Source organism: Cavia porcellus, unplaced genomic scaffold (genome assembly GCF_034190915.1).
Source record: "Cavia porcellus strain 051 isolate PalLab524CR breed Dunkin Hartley unplaced genomic scaffold, mCavPor4.1 scaffold_25, whole genome shotgun sequence".
Taxonomy (NCBI): domain Eukaryota; kingdom Metazoa; phylum Chordata; class Mammalia; order Rodentia; family Caviidae; genus Cavia; species Cavia porcellus.
The window spans coordinates 19,782,877-19,800,550 of NW_026947508.1; the positions used below are offsets into that span (position 1 = coordinate 19,782,877).

The window sequence follows — 17,674 nt, forward strand, 5'->3', positions numbered from 1 at the left end:
ATGGCTGCAATCCCGGCTATGGTGGCTGAACCAGGAGGATTGCAAGTTCAAGATCCTGTTTAAAAAAAAACAGTGAGGGGGCTGGGGATTTAGCTCAGCAGCATAAGCGCCTGCCTTTGCAAGCAGGCTGTCGTGAGTTCGATCCCTGGTACCGATACAAATGAAAAAGACCCAAAAAAAAAAAACAGTGAGGCTGGGGATATAACTTGTAGCTTGGTATCCCCAAGAGTTCAAGTCCCAGTATTACACATATACAGCAATTATAGATATTTTCATACTGAATGTAATTATTGCAAGTACTGAAATGTTTATGTTCGTAACATTCAAAATCATGGCAGCTGTGAAGCCACCACTGAACCAACCCAGATGCTGCTGCATTTCAGAACCTCTTGTGACTCAGTATCTCTGTGCCTATAGGCTCAGTGACCAGATAATGGTTCTGCTTGTTCTCAAGTGATCTAGGCTTCCCTTTCTCTAGCTGTTTGCAGATCAATATGGGAAAAACTATGAGTCAGAGACTTCCCTGGAAGCTTAGTATACTCAAGCTCAGCAGCAGTGCGCTGATGTCACTAAAATGGGTCGGTTAGCATTAAACCTTTCACTAAAGCACAAGTTTGTGTTTTTTGTTTTGTTTGTTTTGTCTTATGCATGTCAGGTAAATGCTTATGCCGCTGAGCTAAATTCCTGGGCCCACAAGTTTGTGTTCTATATGTCTTTGTTTGTTCTGGTTTGTGTGGGTTTTGGTTTTGGTTTTTTGAGACATCTCTCTGCAGTCCAGGCTGGCCTTGAGCTCACTGTGCAGCCCAGGCTGGGCTCCACTCAGTCCTCCTCCTACTTAAGCTCCTGAGTGCCGGGATTAGAGGCGTGCACCACCACGCCCAGCATGGTCTGGTTTTTTGACTCAGGGTTTTGCTATGTAATCTAAGATAGTCTCAAAAATTTTTTTCTTTTCTTTTTCTTTTTTTCCTGGTCCTAGGGATTGAGCCAGGAGCCTTCATCCTGGAGCAAAATCCCCAGATATTTTTTGTCATTTTGAGATAGGGTCTTACTAAGTCACTAAATTGCCCAGATTGGGTTTGAATTTGCAATCCTCCTACCTCCGCCTCCTAAGTGTTGAGATTACAGGTATGGGCCACCACCACATCCAGCTTTTATATGTTTGGGTTATGTTTGTTTGTTTTTTTTTTTTTTTTGTACTATAAATTGAACTCAGGACCTCACACTTGCCAGGCAGGCGCTGTGCCACTGAGTTGTATCCCTGGCCCTAAATTTTTGTTAATAATTGTTTTTGTAATCCTAAGTGTTCTGTTTTAGGCTTTCTTTTTTTGTCTTTTTTGAGGCACTAGTGCAGGTTGACTTTTTTTGAGATACTAGTTTAGGTGATCTCCTGCCTCAGCCTTCATTGTAAATTTTTGAAAGGCACATTATGTGAGGTATATAATGCCCAGTTTATTTTTTATTGTTTCTACTGATGAATTTTTTTTTTTTTTGGTCTTTTTCATTTTTATCGGTATCAGGGATCGAACTGGTACCGCCTGTTGCAAGGCAGGCACTTATGCTGCTGAGCTAAATCCGCAGCCCTACTGATGAATTTTTAATTTTATGAATTTTATTACATAATATGTACTTTGATAAAATATCAATAAAATATTAAAGTTTTAATACATAATGAGTGTTTAGAAACAACACTTTCAAAATTTTCAACTGTTTACTTGCTTACAAGATCTAAATATGAGATAGCGCATGGCTATAATCCCAGCACTTGGGAAGCAACGCAGGAGGATCACTGAGTTTGAGGCCAGCCTGGGTTACATAGTGAACTTAAGGCCAGCCTAAACTACACAGTGAGATCTTGTCTCAAAATAAGTAAAATTTACAACAGCAGAAATAAATTCCTCTATGAAGTACAATGAAATGCAAACAAAACTACCACAGAAATAATCTTTGCTTCTAATGTAACACCTTAAGCAGTCTTCACACATGATGCAGTATATTCCATACACAAGTCTCGCACTGACACCACCGGTGTATTGTTTTCCCGTCTTGTTTGGTAGGTCATACTTGACATCTTGATGGTCTTCCTATTTTCTTAGGTGGTTCTTGTGAGATTTCACCTGTCTATGCGCTGGTCTGCTCCAGAATTCCTTGTGAGTGTTTTGGGCAGATACATACCATCATTCCTCTGGAATTGATCAATTCCAGTCCCAATTCTCCAAGAAGATTTCTCTGTGATATTTTGTGCTTGTTATTTTCTTTGCAAACTATGAAACTAATTATGCTTGACAGATTTAGGATCAAGTAAATCAACAATGGATAGTGCTTTGTGTTTCAAGTGACATCATAGATGCTCCATAACAGATCAACATTACTCTGGTTTTCATTTTGTTGTGACTTCATTTGTGTTGTGGATTCACTATCAATCTTGATTGTTTGAAGACAGCGTCTTGCTATATAGTCCAGGCTGGCCTTGAACTCACTATGTAGCATAGGCTGACACTGAATTTACAGGATCCTCCTGGTTCAGTCTTCCAAGTGCTGGGATTACAGGAATACACCACCATGCCTGGCTTCACAATCAATCTTATCAGTATGAAGCAGGAGGGCCACTTCGAGTCAAAGCCAGCCTAGGCTACTGTTGTAGTCAGGGTTTTCAAGGGAAAAGATATAACAGAGACACATAATTTATAAGGTTATTTTATAACTGTCATCCAGAGAGACAAATAAAAAGGAGTGCAGGAAATCTGTCCACACACTAGGGACCCATAGAATCCAACTGAGGGTCTGGATCCCATGGCAGTATACTGCATGAGTCTAACTGGAAATCTACTGCCCATAACAGTGTCCTCCATGAGTTAGGAGGCCTAGAGCCCATGACAGTATCCCATGCAAGTCTGCATCAAGGCTCTGCACTGGGTAGGCCCAAAGGTCTGTGGTGGAAGCTAGAAAGTCATGCCAATGGGATGAAGAATCTGCCAGCAGGCTGAGGGAAGGAAGTTAGCTTCGAGGTAAGGACTAGAGCTTCCCCCAAAAGAACCACAGCCATTCTTAGCAACAGCTAGGTCCCAAGTTCCTCTGTTAACAGCTGAGTTCTTATCAAGAAAGCCCATGTTACAAGCTTCTCCAGGAAAACCAACAGCACACCATCTTCCCTTGTGGAGCCAGGAAGCAATGCTCAAAGTAAGGACCAGAGCTCCCCTCAAGTGAACCACAGCCCTCCTCCCCTTTGAGTCCCTGAGCTCCTCCGGTAACAGCCAAGTTCACATCAGGAAACCAGTACGACATGCTTTTCCAGGAGAATCAACAGCACACCATCTTTCCCTCTAGTTCTCTTTCATGCTGTTGGACCCTTAGAATCCAACTGAGGGTCTGGATCCCATGGCAGTATCCTGCTCAACTGGGCCTTCCACACCCAGCACCATGTTGATTGAGTTCAACTGGGTATTACAAGTTGACCACCAGTTGTCAATCCAGCACAGCTACAAAGTGAATTCAAGGCTGGTGTGAACTGTATAGCGAGCATAGCAAGAGCCTGTCTTAAAAAAACAACAATCTTATCATTATGGTATAATATTAACTGTATCGATACTACTTTTTCTTTGCTATATATGTTGTATCTTTCTGAAATCCAAACATTGTACTATATATTTCTCTGAACTTGCAGCATTTTTAAAGGAATCGCCATTTTATTCTTGTGAATAGTTCCTGTCTGGTCAACTGGTGTTTTTTTTTAGCCCATGTAACATCAATGAGTAACTAGTGAGCCAGTTGTCCAATGTGACACTGGGTTACTTTTTGAATAGATGGAAGAGTCTGTTTACAACTCCATATGGTTTATTACTGCACAAATAAACACCTGGTATTGGAGTTCTAGGATAAATTTCTAAATTAAAGTTAAAATGTCTTTGAATCTACCAGGGCATATATTTTTAGACTATATTTAGAAGGTTTATTTGGCATATATTGCTGAAACTTTCAACAACCACGAAATGATGCAAGTTGTTCATCAGTTGTCATATATTTGGACATTGTATAAATTGCTTGACAGTTCAAAACAAGCTTTCAAAAAGTGATCTGCTATTTTCAGAAAAATTAGCAGCCAGATCACTGCTTTTCCTTTCTTGGTGGGTCTTTTTGTCATTGAAACATGACAGTTATGGGGTTAGGGATTTAGCTCAGCGGCATAAGAACCTGCCTTGCAAGCAGGCAGTCGGGAGTTTGATTCCCGGTACCAATTTTTAAAAAAAAGTGACAGTTTTGAAAGAAACTAAATCTATTGTATGTCAGTATTGTTCTAAAAATCTCAACACCACATCTATCACTTCTCCATAAATCCTCTAGATTCTGACAATTAGAATAATAAAGTCCTGCTGATGAAGGCTTCAGATAATGAGGTACCATGATATATTTTTGAGTATTACTATTGATGCTTATAAAATGTTTTACTTCTATTTTATTATTAGTGTATTTCAAAACATCTTGGAGCATATCATCTGTTACAGGCAGTTTCCAGCATTGAATTGCAGTGTTGGCATTCCTGGCAAGAACCTAATAAAATTTTCCAACCTAGTCCTAATGTTGGATTGTTCAGGTATACATGACTATTTTGTAGCATTTTGACTACTTAAATATAGGGCTGGGGATTTAGCTCAGTGGTTCAAGCACTTGCTTGGTAAGTACAAAGTCATGAGTTCGATCCCTAGTACCAAAAAAAAAAAAATTTATTTACATTACTGTTTTTCTCTTCATCCAAATCAAGGTCTTCATTCTCTACTTCTCTGTCTGTCCTATCTTGTTAACTTCTTTGACTTACATGATCCAAGTCCACATTGGTAGCTAAGTCACCTGATAAGTTTCAACCTCCTCTCAAAGTTGTCGTAGTGGATTTTCATGTGATGTTGAGCTGAACAGGCTAATCCTACATGAAAAAATCAAAAGAAAACAATAAGACAAATTATAGGGCTGGAGATGTGGCTCAGTGGTAGAGCTTTTCCTTACATGCACAAGACCCTGGGTTTGGTCTCCGGCACCACACACACACACACACACAATAATAATAAATACACAAAAATGTAACATGGGTAAAACCCAGTCACACTTCGATGCATGTGCGTACACCTTGCCCTTCATCAAACAAGTAGTTGAACCCAAAGATGGCAGCCTGTATTCTCCCAGTGCAGTTACTAGGCTATCTTTATGCTAAAGTACATATTTTCATTAGAAAAGTGTGGTCAGGGCATCTTTTACCCACCATGATGCCCCTTTTAAAAAGTGTTCTAGCCTGTAATCCCAGCACTTGGGAGGCTGAGGCAGGAGGATCATTGTGAGTTCAAGACCAGCCTGAGCTACAAAATGAGCTCAAGGCCAGCCTGAACTGCACATGAGACCCTGTCTCAAAAAGAAGAGGAGGAGGAGGAGAAGGGGGAGGTGGTGGTGGTAGAAGAAAGTGTTATTCTAGTAGGGCGGTGTTGTACTTGTAGTCCCACCTACCTGGGAGGCTGACATGGAAGGATCACTTGAGCTAGGGAATCTGAGACAAGCCAAGGCAATGTAGCAAAAATCTCATCTCAAAAAATACATAAATTTTAAAAATTAGTGTTACTCTGGAAAAGGGTCCATAATCCTCAACAGGCTACCGAAGTGTGAAATAAAAGGGCTAAAGCTCCCAGTTGTAAAGGTTTTAGAGCCATTCACTCACATACTCTGCAAATGCCCTCAAAAGTAGGGTCTTTATGTCTTTTACAGACTTGGGGCAGAGGCACAGAGGCTGGGGTCCGACCCGGGTTGCACTGCCAACAAGAGCTATCATGGGCCTGACCCTTAGCCCCCGCTTGGCCTGTGCTTTGCCGCTGTGCTTACCACTTACCTTGTGGTCCCTTTTGGGGGAGCCCCAGTGTCAGGAGCCCCTCTGGGCTATGAGGCCAGTTTGGGGCGGAATCTCAGGCCACCTCTGAGATCGTCAGAGTCACACTCCATGGCGCTGCCTGTCTGGCTGGGTGCCCAGCTGCCAAAGTCTTATTAAGAGGTCTGAGGGCGGGGCAGAGGGTGGGCAGGTGGTGGGCCAATGGCTGTGGCAGTGCCTCACCTGGGCGACTACCAGGCCCAGGTATGTGGCGGCCACGCCCCGGCCCTGCCCCGCCCCGGACCCGGGCTCTGGGAGCGGAAATTCCTGCGTCGGCTGGACGCTGGAGACGGAGCTCGGAGCTCGTCATGGACCCTGTAGAGACCTGGACCCCAGGGAAGGTGGCAGCCTGGCTGAGAGGTACGTGGGGTAGGGCAGAGGTGACATGAAGGGAGCCTGTGTGGTGTCCCGCGGCAGAAGCTCGGGAGAGGAAAACAAAAGAGTCTGAGGAGTCTGTTAGTCACCAAATATTTACAGGGCGTCTGCCATGTACCAGATACTGTACTGGGCAGATAGGTACCGTGACACCCAGACAGCCCAGTGACCCAGGAGGGAGGCCCTGGGGTCCCCCATCACCCCACATCCTAAGAGGCCACAGGGTGCTGAAGATGAGCCAGTCAGTGAAAACGGAAGGCAGTGCTTTCCCTCCCACACCTCCTTTATCTCCTTCATCTTGCCGGTGCCCCAGGACCCAGCGCCTGTTAAGCCTCTTTTCAGAACTGAAACTACACAGAGCCTGAAACTGATTTGCTCGGGCTTGGAACAGGGCCAGCTCTGGTGTCGTTTTCACCTTTTCCCATTCTGAGCTGCCTGTGAGAGAAGCAGAAGCCTCAGCCAGACTGAAGGGGGTGACACAGCCCCAGGGAGAGGCGTTCCTAGGGCCAGAGAGCCGAAACAGCCAGGAGACATAAACTGCAGACACTAACTTTGTGACCACAGGCCTCAGTTTCTGTGGCTCGGATGTGTTGGGGTCCACTGGGAAACATGCAGCCACATACTGAACTTAGGAAGGAAGCTCCTCAAGAGCCAAGAGCCAGGGAACAACACAGTTAGGAATTCCCAATCCTGTGCTCTTAGTACCCCAGGGAATGAGGGAGCAGTTGATCACACACACACACACACACACACACACACACACTCCCCAGCAACAAAGCCTGCTTTGGAATGGGAAGAATTCTTTCTAAGAGCTCATAAGCTACCACCTCTCCATTCCAGTCGGTTTTCCCATTAGTTTAATGGTGGTGAGAGTAGTCATCATGTACCAGAAATACAGCAAAGATCACGTGTCAATATGTGAAAAACCCTTAAAATCTGCCATGCATGGTACCACACACCTGTAATCTCGGCAGTCTAAAAGGCTGAGGCAGGAGACAAAAGTTTGAGTGCAGCCTAGGCAGTTTAGCACCTTGATGAGACCCTATCTCAAAATAAATGTAAATAAATAAATAAAAATGAAAAGGCCAGAGGATGTACCCCATTTGAAGTCCTTTGGGTTCAATCCCCAGTATTGCAAGGAGAAAAACAAAAACAAAAAACTTGACCCAGCACAAGTAAGCACTCAGTAGATTATTTTTCTTATATTTGGAAGTCTGCCTTGTGCCTGGCACAGGCTGAAGGCTAGAGACAAATGGTTATTTAAGACCTGATCTTTTAAGGGACTGGGATAAAGCAGGAGAGACTGGTCAAGTGCCAGAGTGCGTGGAGGCTCAGGGGACAGTGGGAACATCAGCAAGGGGTCCCCAATTCAACCCAAGGAGTGAAGGAGCTAGACTATCAGTCCAGACAGAAGGAACAGAATTGCAGGGAACCTGAGGCAAAAGTGTTCCAGGGCCGAAAGGGGTTGGTGCTCTGGCTCTGGAGTGTGGAGCTGGAGGGGCTGTTCTGGGACACCAGAAAGGCCCTGGGGGTGGGGTGGGGGTCCAATCATGCAGAGCCGTGTAGGTCATGGTACAGTTCACAGTAACAATACAGTGGCTTTTACTTATTACCTGCCTACCATACGCCCAAACATAGAACATGTAATTCTTTTATTGTTCTCATACGGGTAAAGAAACTGAGGCACAGAGCAATTACGTGACTTGCTCTAGTACTAGCTCTCAGGTCTGCCTGACTCCAAAAGCCCTGCAGTTACCTCTATTTCCCTAGTTCCCAGATTTAAGGGAACATCAGAGTCACCTGCAGGATTGTTAAAACACAAACTGCCAGGCCCCACCCCTGAATAGCATCTGCTTCAGCAGTTGTGGGGCAAAGGCTGGAAATTCTGCCCTTCTAACAACTTTCCCAGTGAGGTCGCTGTCACTGCTGCTCCGAGGACCAAGAGCCACTACTCTGTGTGGTCTTCAACCCACAGAGGAAGGGAAAAGGGCTCTGCTAGAATAAAGATGTGGCTTGAAAAGCCATGACACCCGCACACGCATTCACACTGACCCCTGCGGTCCCTCCAGGCCTGGACGATTCCCTGCAGGACTATCCCTTTGAGGACTGGGAGCTGCCTGGCAAGTACTTGCTCCAGCTGTGCCCCCGAGGCCTGGAGGCTCTGACAGTGTGGCCTGTAGGCCACCAGGAGCTCATTCTGGATGGGGTGGAACAGCTCCGGGCCCTGGTGAGTGAGCACTGGCCACATTGGCGGCAGCATCCATCAACCTGGGTGAGTGTCCCCCAAGGAGGCTGGCTGCTGCCAGAGAGTTGACCTGTCCCATTCTGCCACAGAGCACTGGGCTACAAACAGAGAACCTGCAGAGCCTGGCAGAGGCCCTGTTGGAGAGGACCCAGACCTTCCAGAGCTTATTCCAAGCACGCCTGGAGGGTTCTGCTGAGACCCCTGCCGAAGTCCTCAGTGCGGCTGTGAAGCTGGTGCGTGAGGCCCGTGCTCTCCTCTTCTGGCTCAACAGGTACCTGGGTTGGGGTGACTAGTGAGTGGACCCTTATCCTCTTGGCCTCCTCCAGGGCCTGGGAGGAAAACAATGCTTGGCTCTTGCTGAGATTTGGCAGAGCAGGTGAAAGAATCATTCTGTCTACAGGGCCACCTGGGTCCCCATCTGTCTTGGGTTTGTAATCACAACAGTCTTGTTGATAGCTATTAAAGACCTTCCCTGCCACTTGTCCTGTAGGTCCCACTTTAAATATCATCTCCTCAGGGAATCCTCCCCTGTTATCCATTGTCAGAGCTCTACATGTCACAACACTCATGACAGGTGAAATTAAATTATTGATATGATTGCTGTTCAACATCTGTCTCCCATTGCCTAAACCAGGGCCTACATATAGCAGGATCATGAAAAACCAAGTCCCGTGCCAAACTCTTAGATGTGTTGTGATCTCCTTTGCTCCAAAGGAAAACCCATCATGGCAAACCTTGTCCCCATATCTCAGGTCAGAATTGGGCTCAGAGTGCTACACTGCAGTCCCTGAACCACTGTGCCATGCTTCCCCTGCCAGGTTCCTCTTCTCCCAGTTAAACGACTTCTCAGCCTGCCAGGAGATCGGGGCATTGTGTGGGGAGCTGAGCCAGGCTTTGCAAGAGGTAGGAGGATGAGGGCCAGGCTCGGCCCATGCCTAGGAGGCCAAACCAGGCAGGAGCTTTTTATAACCTGTGAATCAGGGCAGGGTCAGGTGCGAGGACCGGGGCAAGGGAGTGAGCGCAGGAGGAGCAGAGGCCCTGCTGCTGGTATGGGGCGAGGGGGCCGCAGGGTTTGCCTCCCTGGCAGAGGAGCTCAGGAAATTTGCCAGCTTGGAAGGGGGTGAAGGGGGAGGGCACGCATGTGTGGTGACTAGGGGCCTGGTGTTGGGGGAATGAGAACTTAAGGTTGAAGCTCTGATGCCCCTTAGTGAAGCTCGAAGGGAAAGAGGGGATCCTTCACAAGCTCTTAGGAAAAGGCAGGCCTCTCCACCCTTACTTAGGAGAGACTCCTGCTTTTCACTCTACTTCCAGGACTGTCCAAAGGCTGAGAAGGAGAGCAAAGTCCTGAGGATCGTGAGTGGGGGCAGAGGGAGAGTGGGGTGGGGGAAAGGTGGGAGTGGAATCAGGCTTAGCCATACAGCCTGCCCCTCCCCCAGTGCAGCCACGTGTCTGGAATCTGTCACAACATCCTGAGCTGCACCCCAGAGGAGCTGCTGGAACAGAGGGCTGTGCTAGAGCAGGTGCAGCTGGACGATCCTTCGGTGAGCCCTGATCTGCACCTCCCTTCTGACCCCTTGGCAGCCTTGTCTGGGCCCTGGAATATGGTCTAGGGCAGTGGTGGCAAACCAACGGCATGCATGCTGCCGCAAAGATACAGAGCCCTTTCTGTCAGCACACGAGCCAGTTTGCCCTGCCAGTTGAGCATTGGATAACAGTTGTTTTTTCTAAACTAAAACCTCAGTGTTCAGGTTTAATTTCAGTATTGGAATGTTGCAGTAAATCAGTGGGTTTGGGTTGCAGTTTGGGCACTCAGTCACTAAAACGTTTGCCATCACTGGTCTAGGGTCTCCAACATCCTTTACTGCTAGCTGGAAGCCTATTGTGCATAGGTGTTAAGAAGGAGGTCCAGCTGGCTATGGTAGTGCATACCTATAATCCTAGTTTCTCAGGAGGCTGAGGCAAGAGGAGCACAAATTCAAAGCCAACCTGGGCAATGTAGTGAGACAGCTCAAAAAATTTGAAAACTTAAGGACTCATGTCACATTTTGCCGGAAGTAGTAGTAGTAGTTCATAATCCTAGCACTTGGGCAGCCGAGGCAGGAGGATCCCAAGTTCGAGGCCAGCCAAGGAGACATAGTGAGTTCAAGGCCCTACATGGTCTGTTGCTACGGACTACATTGTAAAAGCAAAGCAAACAGAAAACTTTTAAAATAACTGGGGGCATAGCTCAGTGGTAAACTGTCTGCCCATCATGCACAAAGTTCTAGCTTCAACTCCCAGTTACAAAAAACAAGAAACCCAGAGAACCTACCTGTAGCACTTTCCCTGGTCCTGAGGGGCTATGCCAGTATGGTCTCAGGTTGCACATTCCAACCTTGTGACATAGGCCTAGCAGGGTCTCAAGGTCAGGTTAGGAGGAAGAGGAAAAATATGAACTTTATTGCTTTAATCTTGACGAGCTAGGGAATCCAGAGCCCCAAGCCTTGCCCCATCCTGCCCTGTCCTTCTCCATTCAGGAAAGTCTGTGAACCTGGTATCTTAGAAATCAGTGATCCTGGCTTCCCTCTGGCCTTTTCAGAGAAGGAAGCAGAGGCCCAGACAGGTGTGGCAAACCCAAAGTCATGCAGCAAGTTGGGGCAGTGCCAACCTGGGGCCAGCTCTATCCCCACCCCTGTTTCTACCCACTGTAGTCTTGGGGCCCAGTTGCCCTGCTGCCCCAAATCCTTCAGTGACTGCAATCTCTACTTCTGCTTCTGCAGGGCCTGCAAATCCAAACCACCAGCAACTGCCTGCACTTTGTGTCCTGCGTGGGCTCCCAGGTGAGAGCCCACACCCTCCTCAGCCACACACCCTTAGAGCCCACTTTCTGAGTCTCCTCTTCCCTCCATACCAGGTACCTACCAACTCCCAGCTGCACATCCTACCTGGAGATGAGGTTGTCCAGATCAATGAGCAGGTGGTGGTGAGTGAGACCTGAGTGGAGCCCTGGGCTTGTGGGTGGAGAGAGCAGCCCAGGGTGCTGCCCCTTAAGCAAAAGTAGGATTGTGGACACTGCCTGCCAGGATGTTCAGAACTGATCTCCAGGTGAGAGTTTCATACCCTTGCCGGCTACACATCGCAAGGCCTGCTCAGCTTCCTCGGCAGAGCCGAGACAAAGGGGCTTATGGAGGCTCCCTGGAGGCAGTGTAGGTAAAGCAACAGGACAATGCTCCGGGAGAGTTCCAAGTGCAAGGGCAAGTGTTGCTGGGTTGCTTCAAAGCCTCCTGGCCAGCTTGATGCCAGCCCGGTGTTTCTGCCCCATCCCCTGCCCTTGTCCCCCAGGTGGGCTGGCCCCATGAAAACGTGGTAAAGGAGCTGCTGCGGAAGCCTGCTGGGGTCAGCTTAGTGCTGAAGAAGATCCCAGTGCCAGAGACCCCCCCACAGGTAACCAGCCCCCATCCCACCCCTACCTGCTTTCAGACTCCGCTGGTCAGCTCCATAGTCTTGATTCTAATGCTTTCCCAGACGCCCCTGGATTCCCCTCACCTGAGAAACCAGTCACTTGCTGTTACCCCCCTGCCTCCCAGGTAACACACTCTATTTTGGGGGTTCCTTAGTGGAGGGGACCATGAGCTCATCTCATCTCTGTGGGCTTTTCACAGGGTCCCATCTGAAGAAGTCTTTGCCTTTGATCCAACTTCAGACCCATATTCTGCTCCCAGCCCTGCTTGGACAGGTAGTGTCAAAGCCCCAGCAGAGAGCAGATTCTCCCCAGCAAGGCACCTGAGCAGCTGGCTCTGATTCCCAGGCCTGGGATAGGCTTCATAGACCTTCCCCTCACTGCTCTTGACAGACTCTACCTCCTTTGACCCTGAGCCCCTGCCCATCACCTCTGCATCTCCAGCCACATTCCCAACAGGAATAGCGGAGACTCCCGGGTCGCCAGGACGCCTTGACGAGGTAAGCTCAGGGGATCAGCAAGGAGCAGCGTGAGCTCTGGATCTAAACCTTCTCTAACCCCTGCCTGTTCCTTTCAGCACCCACCTGTTGGTCGGAAGAAATCCAAAGGTATGAGTGCCCTGAGCAGGTGGAGATCCCCTTATTTGACAACTTCTCAGAAATCTTTGTGTTGGGAAGATGCCGCTGATGTGGGTCAGGCAGATCATGGTGCCAACCAGGGCCTTTTTTTTTTTTTTTTTTAAGCCAGTCAAATTTAACAGTGGGGGGGTGGGGGGTATAACCAGGGCCTTTTATCAGCTCTGTGATTTTGACCAAACACCTGGTCCCCTGATGTTCATTTGACTCATGTCTGAAACAGTTCTCCCTACCTCAGAGATGACATGGGTGACATTCTGAGCCCAGAATGTGGCTTCAGACATCTCTAGTGATGCTTAGGAGGTCTGGGGAGCAGGTCTGCTTTGCCGTTTTTCACTACCCCAGCTGCTCTGTGCTCCTGCAGGCGTGGCCACAAAGCTGAGCCGCCGGCGGGTGTCGTGCCGTGAGCTGGGCCGGCCAGACTGTGATGGCTGGCTCCTGCTGCGAAAGACACCCGGAGGCTTCATGGGTCCACGCTGGCGCCGCTGCTGGTTCGTGCTCAAGGGACACATGCTATACTGGTACCGCCAGCCCCAGGTGAGACCCCCCACACACACTCACATAGGTAGCAAGTGATTTGCTTCAGAGATTTGATTCTTGTCTCTTCTCCACCTTCTACTCCCAGTGGTGGGCCCCAGACCTTCCAAGGCCTCAGTGTTCTCATCTGTTCATGAGGATGTGTTCCTATGTGTGTAAAAGATGTTTGGGGCGAGTTGGGCATAATGGTGCATGGCTGCAATTCCAATACTGAAGAGGCTTAGGCAGGAGGATCGCAAGTGACACTCTGGACAATGTCAAAACAAAACAAACAAATTTGGAGGGGCTGAAGTCAGAGTTCAGCAATACAGTGTGTGTTACGTATATATAAGGTTTGAGTTCCTAGTACCCCTGAAAAAAGAAGTTTGGAGAAGGTATCACAGAAAATATAGAAAAAGCCACCTTTATTCTATTCATCTGTCCTCCTTCTGATATTCTGTCCACCCTGGTAATGAGTCAATTGATCATTTTTTCATTCAACATAAACCCAGCCCTGAACTGGACCCTGAGGACACAGGAAATATTTGGACAGTTTGTGTCCCTCCAGAGCTTAGAGGCTGGCAGGGGAGAGGGATGAATACATTCTCAAGGACAATGTGGAGGACACATGTTAAGGGAAAGGAAAAGCTTAAGAAATGTGTGTGAGCCCAGTAGAGGAGTCCCGTCCAGATATGGGGGTCTAGGAGCTTCTCTGAGAAAGCAATACCTAGATGGTATTACCTCATTGGCCTGAACAGCTTCATGGGTCTCTACAAAGGAACAAATGCAGGGGCCGGGGGTTAAGCTTAGCAGAAGTGCCTGGCTTGCAAGCGTGAGGTTATGAGTTCGCTCCCTGGTATGAAACAAAGAAAAAGGAACAAATACATAAGCAGGTTCCCTTTCTTGGCCTTCTTGGCTAGCCCTCCCTCTCTCCCTTGGCCTTTCCTTCTTCCCCCTACCTCTCCTTCTTTCCACTCTTCCTTCCTTTGCTAGGTATTGAACCCAGGGCCTAGTACATGCTGGGCAGGCATCCCCAGCCATGGGCTGCTTCTCGGGATGTCTTTGTTTCCCTTTCCTGGCTCAGAGGTGCCTCCTGTCATAAAGCCTCAGAAACAGAAAGTTACAATCCTCCAAGCCCCTTTTCCTTTCTACTTCCCTTGAGACCCAGAGAGTTAACTAAGGAGCTGACAAGGTCCTGGGAGTACCCAGCCTCTAAGCTATGATTTTCCACCCTCCCCCAGGATGAAAAGGCCCAGGGGCTCATCAATATCTCCAACTATAGTCTGGAAAGTGCACATGATCAGAAGAAAAAATAGTTAAGTCCTGGGGTATGATGGGATGGGGAGTGGGGCAAAAAAGAGTGGTGGCTGGGGTGGGTGTGTGGCAGGCAGCAGGATTCCTGGTCCAGCCAGGGCTCTGGGCTCTGAATGGGCACAGCTTGGAAGAGACTGAGTGATTCCCTTCTGCTCCTTGGCAGTGTGTTCCAGCTCACGCATGATGTGTACAAACCCTTTGTCTTTGCGGCTGATACCCTCTCTGATCTGAGCATGTAAGTACCACTCCTACCTTACTCCCACAAAGTTCCCAGCCTCTGAGGGGTGGGGGGCTAGGATCAAATTCTAGGCCTCTGATGAAAAAGAAGTTCAGCTGAGCATGGTGGTACATCCCTATAATCCTAGCTACTGAGGAGGCTGAGGCAGGAGGATCTCAAATTTAAGTCCCAGCCTGGGCAATTTAGAGAGTCTCTGTGTCAAAAGATGAAAAGGACTGGGGATACAGCATAATGTCAGAGTGTTTGCCTACCATGTATGAGCCCCTGTCCATGCCTTCACAGGTGGGTACGCCACCTCATCACCTGCATTTCTAAGTACCAGTCTCCAGGCCGGACTCCCTCAGCTCAAGAGGAAGGTAGGTTTCTCACAGGAGTGGGAAGAGGAGATTGGGTCTCAGAGCCTCTGCTCTCATTAGAGCCCCAACTGCTCTTCTGCACCCCAGACTGCTACAGTGAAACCGAAGCAGAAGACCACGATGAGGAAACTGGGTCCCGCTCAGCCTCAGTGAGTAGGGGACCGCTCTGCGATAGGAGGGTGGGGGTGAGTAGATGGACAAGGGGTTCAGATTGGTGCCCTCCTCTCCTTCTCCCCACTCTCAGCCCAGCCCAGCGCAGACTTGGAGTTCACCTCATGGAGACACATCGCCTGCAGCCTCCCCAACGCAGCGCAGCCCAAGGACCTCCTTGGCTACCCTAGCAGGTGCTGCACTTGAGCTGAGAGGGGGCACCGGACTGGGGGCTGTGATGGGCACAGCCTCATCCTGCTCCCTGTCCCCACAGACAGCAGTGAGGGAGCACTGGAAGGAATGGTTCAGGGGCTGAGGCAGGGTGGTGTGTCCCTCCTGGGCCGGCCACAGCCCCTGACCCAGGAACAGTGGCGGAGCTCTTTCATGCGGCGCAATCAAGATCCCCACCTCAATGAGCGAGTGCACCGTGTGCGGGCATTACAGAGTACGCTCAAGGTCAGCTGGGTGGTGAGGGACGACCGGGTGTGGTGAGGGACTGGCTCTAGGCTGTAGTTACTGGCTCTAGGCTCTGCCCTGAGTTCCAGATCACAGGCTCAGCTGTGGATTCCAGGCTCCAGTCTGGGCTCAGTGCGCAGCTAGGTTCTCTTTGTGCCAGGCTGGCCAGGTGTTGGGTTCTAGCCCCAGGACTCTGGAATTAGCTCAGCGCTGGGGCTGTGCCCCCTCCTTGGGTGATCATAGCTTCTTACCTCCTGTGCCCCTTGCAGGCAAAGATGCAGGAGTTGCAGGCCCTGGACGAAGTGCTGGATGACCCTGAACTGACAGCAGAGAAGTTTCGTAGGTGGAAAGAGCAGAACCAGGAGCTGTACGAAGAGTGCCTGGGGGTGTGCAGAGCGGCACATGCTGACGACAGCTCCCAAGCCCTGACCTCTGGCTCCAGAGAACAGTCCCCCCAGCCCCTGCCCTCTGACCCTGAGGAGCCCTCCCATCTTTGCCCCTTGACCCCAGAGAACAACTTCCAGCCTCCTGACTTCTGACCCTGGCCAGTACCCTAGCTCCTAACCCCTGACCCCAAGGGCCACCTCATCCCCAGCCTCTGATACACCTACCTAGGGCAGCCTGTCCCTAGGTTCTGTTCAGGGCTGGAAATAGTGCCAATGCCATTTCTGCTCCTGTCTCCCCTGCAGCGGGGTAAAGTGAGCTTCTGCCACCCTCCTTCCTGAGAAGCCTCTGTCCTCAAATCTGAGGGACACAACCTGACCTCTACCATCTCTCAGCACTGCTCATCTCCTCAAATTGGTTCTGGGCAGGTGTTTATTTTACATGAGATACACTTTTCCAGTGAATAAAGTGATTTCTCTGAAGTGAATCTTGTGTGCCTCTACTTTAGAACCAGGACCTTGTGTCCCAGAGAGGACTGGAAGGAATGGCTGTAGGGCTGGGGTGAATGCTCGCAGCCCCAATGTGGGTGACAAACCCTCTGCACACCCATGGCAGCACCTGAAGCTCCTTCCTGCCACGGTAAAGGGCTTGGTCCACAGCTAAGGAAGGCTCCTAAGTCACATCCACCTCTCCCAGCCCTGGGAGGCCAGAGGTGCTCCCCTGACCTATCACCAGCAAGAACAAGTGAGAAACTTTGATTTGGCAGATGAAGAAACAAGGACACGGGGTGCAGCCCCGAGATATGTGGGAGAACAGGTAGATGAAAGATGGGAGGATGCAAGTGGGAGCTCCCATGGGGAAGAAAGGTGCTCTCAGAGTATCTCTCCTCAGCTCAGCCTTACCTCCAGCTTCTATACCCAGAGTAGGACCACATCCCCTGACTCCATCCGCGCCACACAGGACACCTGGCCTACTCTATCAACCTCTGGCTCTGAGCCCTACTTGGCTGGCCTGGCAGCCCCTTGCTGGCAGGTGTCCCTGGCTCGCTCTGCAGGTGACAGAGGGGGCAGTGGGAAGGCTTTCCTCTGGCTGGCTAGCCTTGATAGAATGAGGAAGGCTGGAGGTCACAACTACCTCTGTGGGGCCAAAACTGCCCTGAGCAAATTTGCTTTGAGCGAAGGGAAAGGAGAAAGCAGCAATAACCTGGTAGCAGCAAAGGACAGACACATCCTGGTAGGTGGCCCCTGCCTGTCTCCCCCACTGAGGTGGCTGTCTGGGGTGGCCAGAGGCAGCAGCCACACTGAGTGCTGGCTCCTCTCTCCTGCGGAGGAACACATAGCCGCCCTTCAGTGGCCAAAGGAGCAAATGCTCACCAGCCACCAGAACATCATAAGCGCAAAGGTAAGGACAGGAGGGATGTGGAGCCAGCCATGACACTACGTTGATGCCCACATTCCAGGATCTCCCCCAGCTCCCCACTGAGAGTAAATGCCCAGGCAGAGGTCATTCATGGTGACACCTGCCTGAAGAAAGTCTCCACCCTCTCCCAGGATGCTCAGGGCACATGAGTTCATCATTCACATGTGCATCAAGGAGCTGCTGCAGCATCCAGTCTTCCAGTTGATGCTGCCTGGCTGCTGGTGACCAGCGCCATCACCATTGCTCTC

At 49.6% G+C, this 17,674-nt stretch overlaps 2 protein-coding genes across 3 annotated transcripts in view; one reads left to right on the top strand and one right to left on the bottom strand.

The window, feature by feature from the left end:
* Znf593os (ZNF593 opposite strand) overlaps nucleotides 1–17,674 on the bottom strand; it is a 38,875-nt gene that overhangs the window by 5,091 nt on the left and 16,110 nt on the right. The window contains exon 2 of the mRNA XM_063235812.1: nucleotides 4,727–4,915. Within this exon, the coding sequence (XP_063091882.1) occupies nucleotides 4,727–4,764 (38 nt within the window). The 5' untranslated portion in view covers nucleotides 4,765–4,915. The remainder of the gene's footprint in view (nucleotides 1–4,726; nucleotides 4,916–17,674) is intronic.
* Nucleotides 6,062–16,494, top strand: Cnksr1 (connector enhancer of kinase suppressor of Ras 1). Of its 2 annotated transcripts, none has more exons than XM_003471113.5 (21): nucleotides 6,062–6,259; nucleotides 8,344–8,501; nucleotides 8,609–8,790; nucleotides 9,338–9,422; nucleotides 9,831–9,872; nucleotides 9,956–10,060; nucleotides 11,279–11,338; nucleotides 11,413–11,481; nucleotides 11,841–11,942; nucleotides 12,024–12,085; nucleotides 12,161–12,234; nucleotides 12,352–12,458; nucleotides 12,536–12,566; nucleotides 12,958–13,130; nucleotides 14,351–14,424; nucleotides 14,587–14,658; nucleotides 14,944–15,017; nucleotides 15,105–15,166; nucleotides 15,262–15,361; nucleotides 15,442–15,623; nucleotides 15,893–16,494. In XM_003471113.5, the coding sequence occupies exons 1-21, from the start codon at nucleotides 6,106–6,108 to the stop codon at nucleotides 16,160–16,162; spliced, it is 2,238 nt and encodes a 745-aa protein (XP_003471161.2). In that variant the 5' UTR covers nucleotides 6,062–6,105; the 3' UTR covers nucleotides 16,163–16,494. The 2 variants fall into 2 exon arrangements, with proteins under 2 accessions (XP_003471161.2, XP_063091872.1); XM_063235802.1 differs by having other exon boundaries at nucleotides 15,442–15,612; nucleotides 15,893–16,127.

Bases quoted from the DNA above. Each gene is read 5' to 3' on its own strand.
- Cnksr1 (XM_003471113.5), top strand. From the start codon at position 6,106: ATGTGGCGGCCACGCCCCGGCCCTGCCCCGCCCCGGACCCGGGCTCTG. The intron at 12,235-12,351 runs GTAGTGTCAAAG...TGCTCTTGACAG, and splicing joins TCCCAGCCCTGCTTGGACAG to ACTCTACCTCCTTTGACCCT. The intron at 15,624-15,892 runs GTCAGCTGGGTG...TGCCCCTTGCAG, and splicing joins CATTACAGAGTACGCTCAAG to GCAAAGATGCAGGAGTTGCA.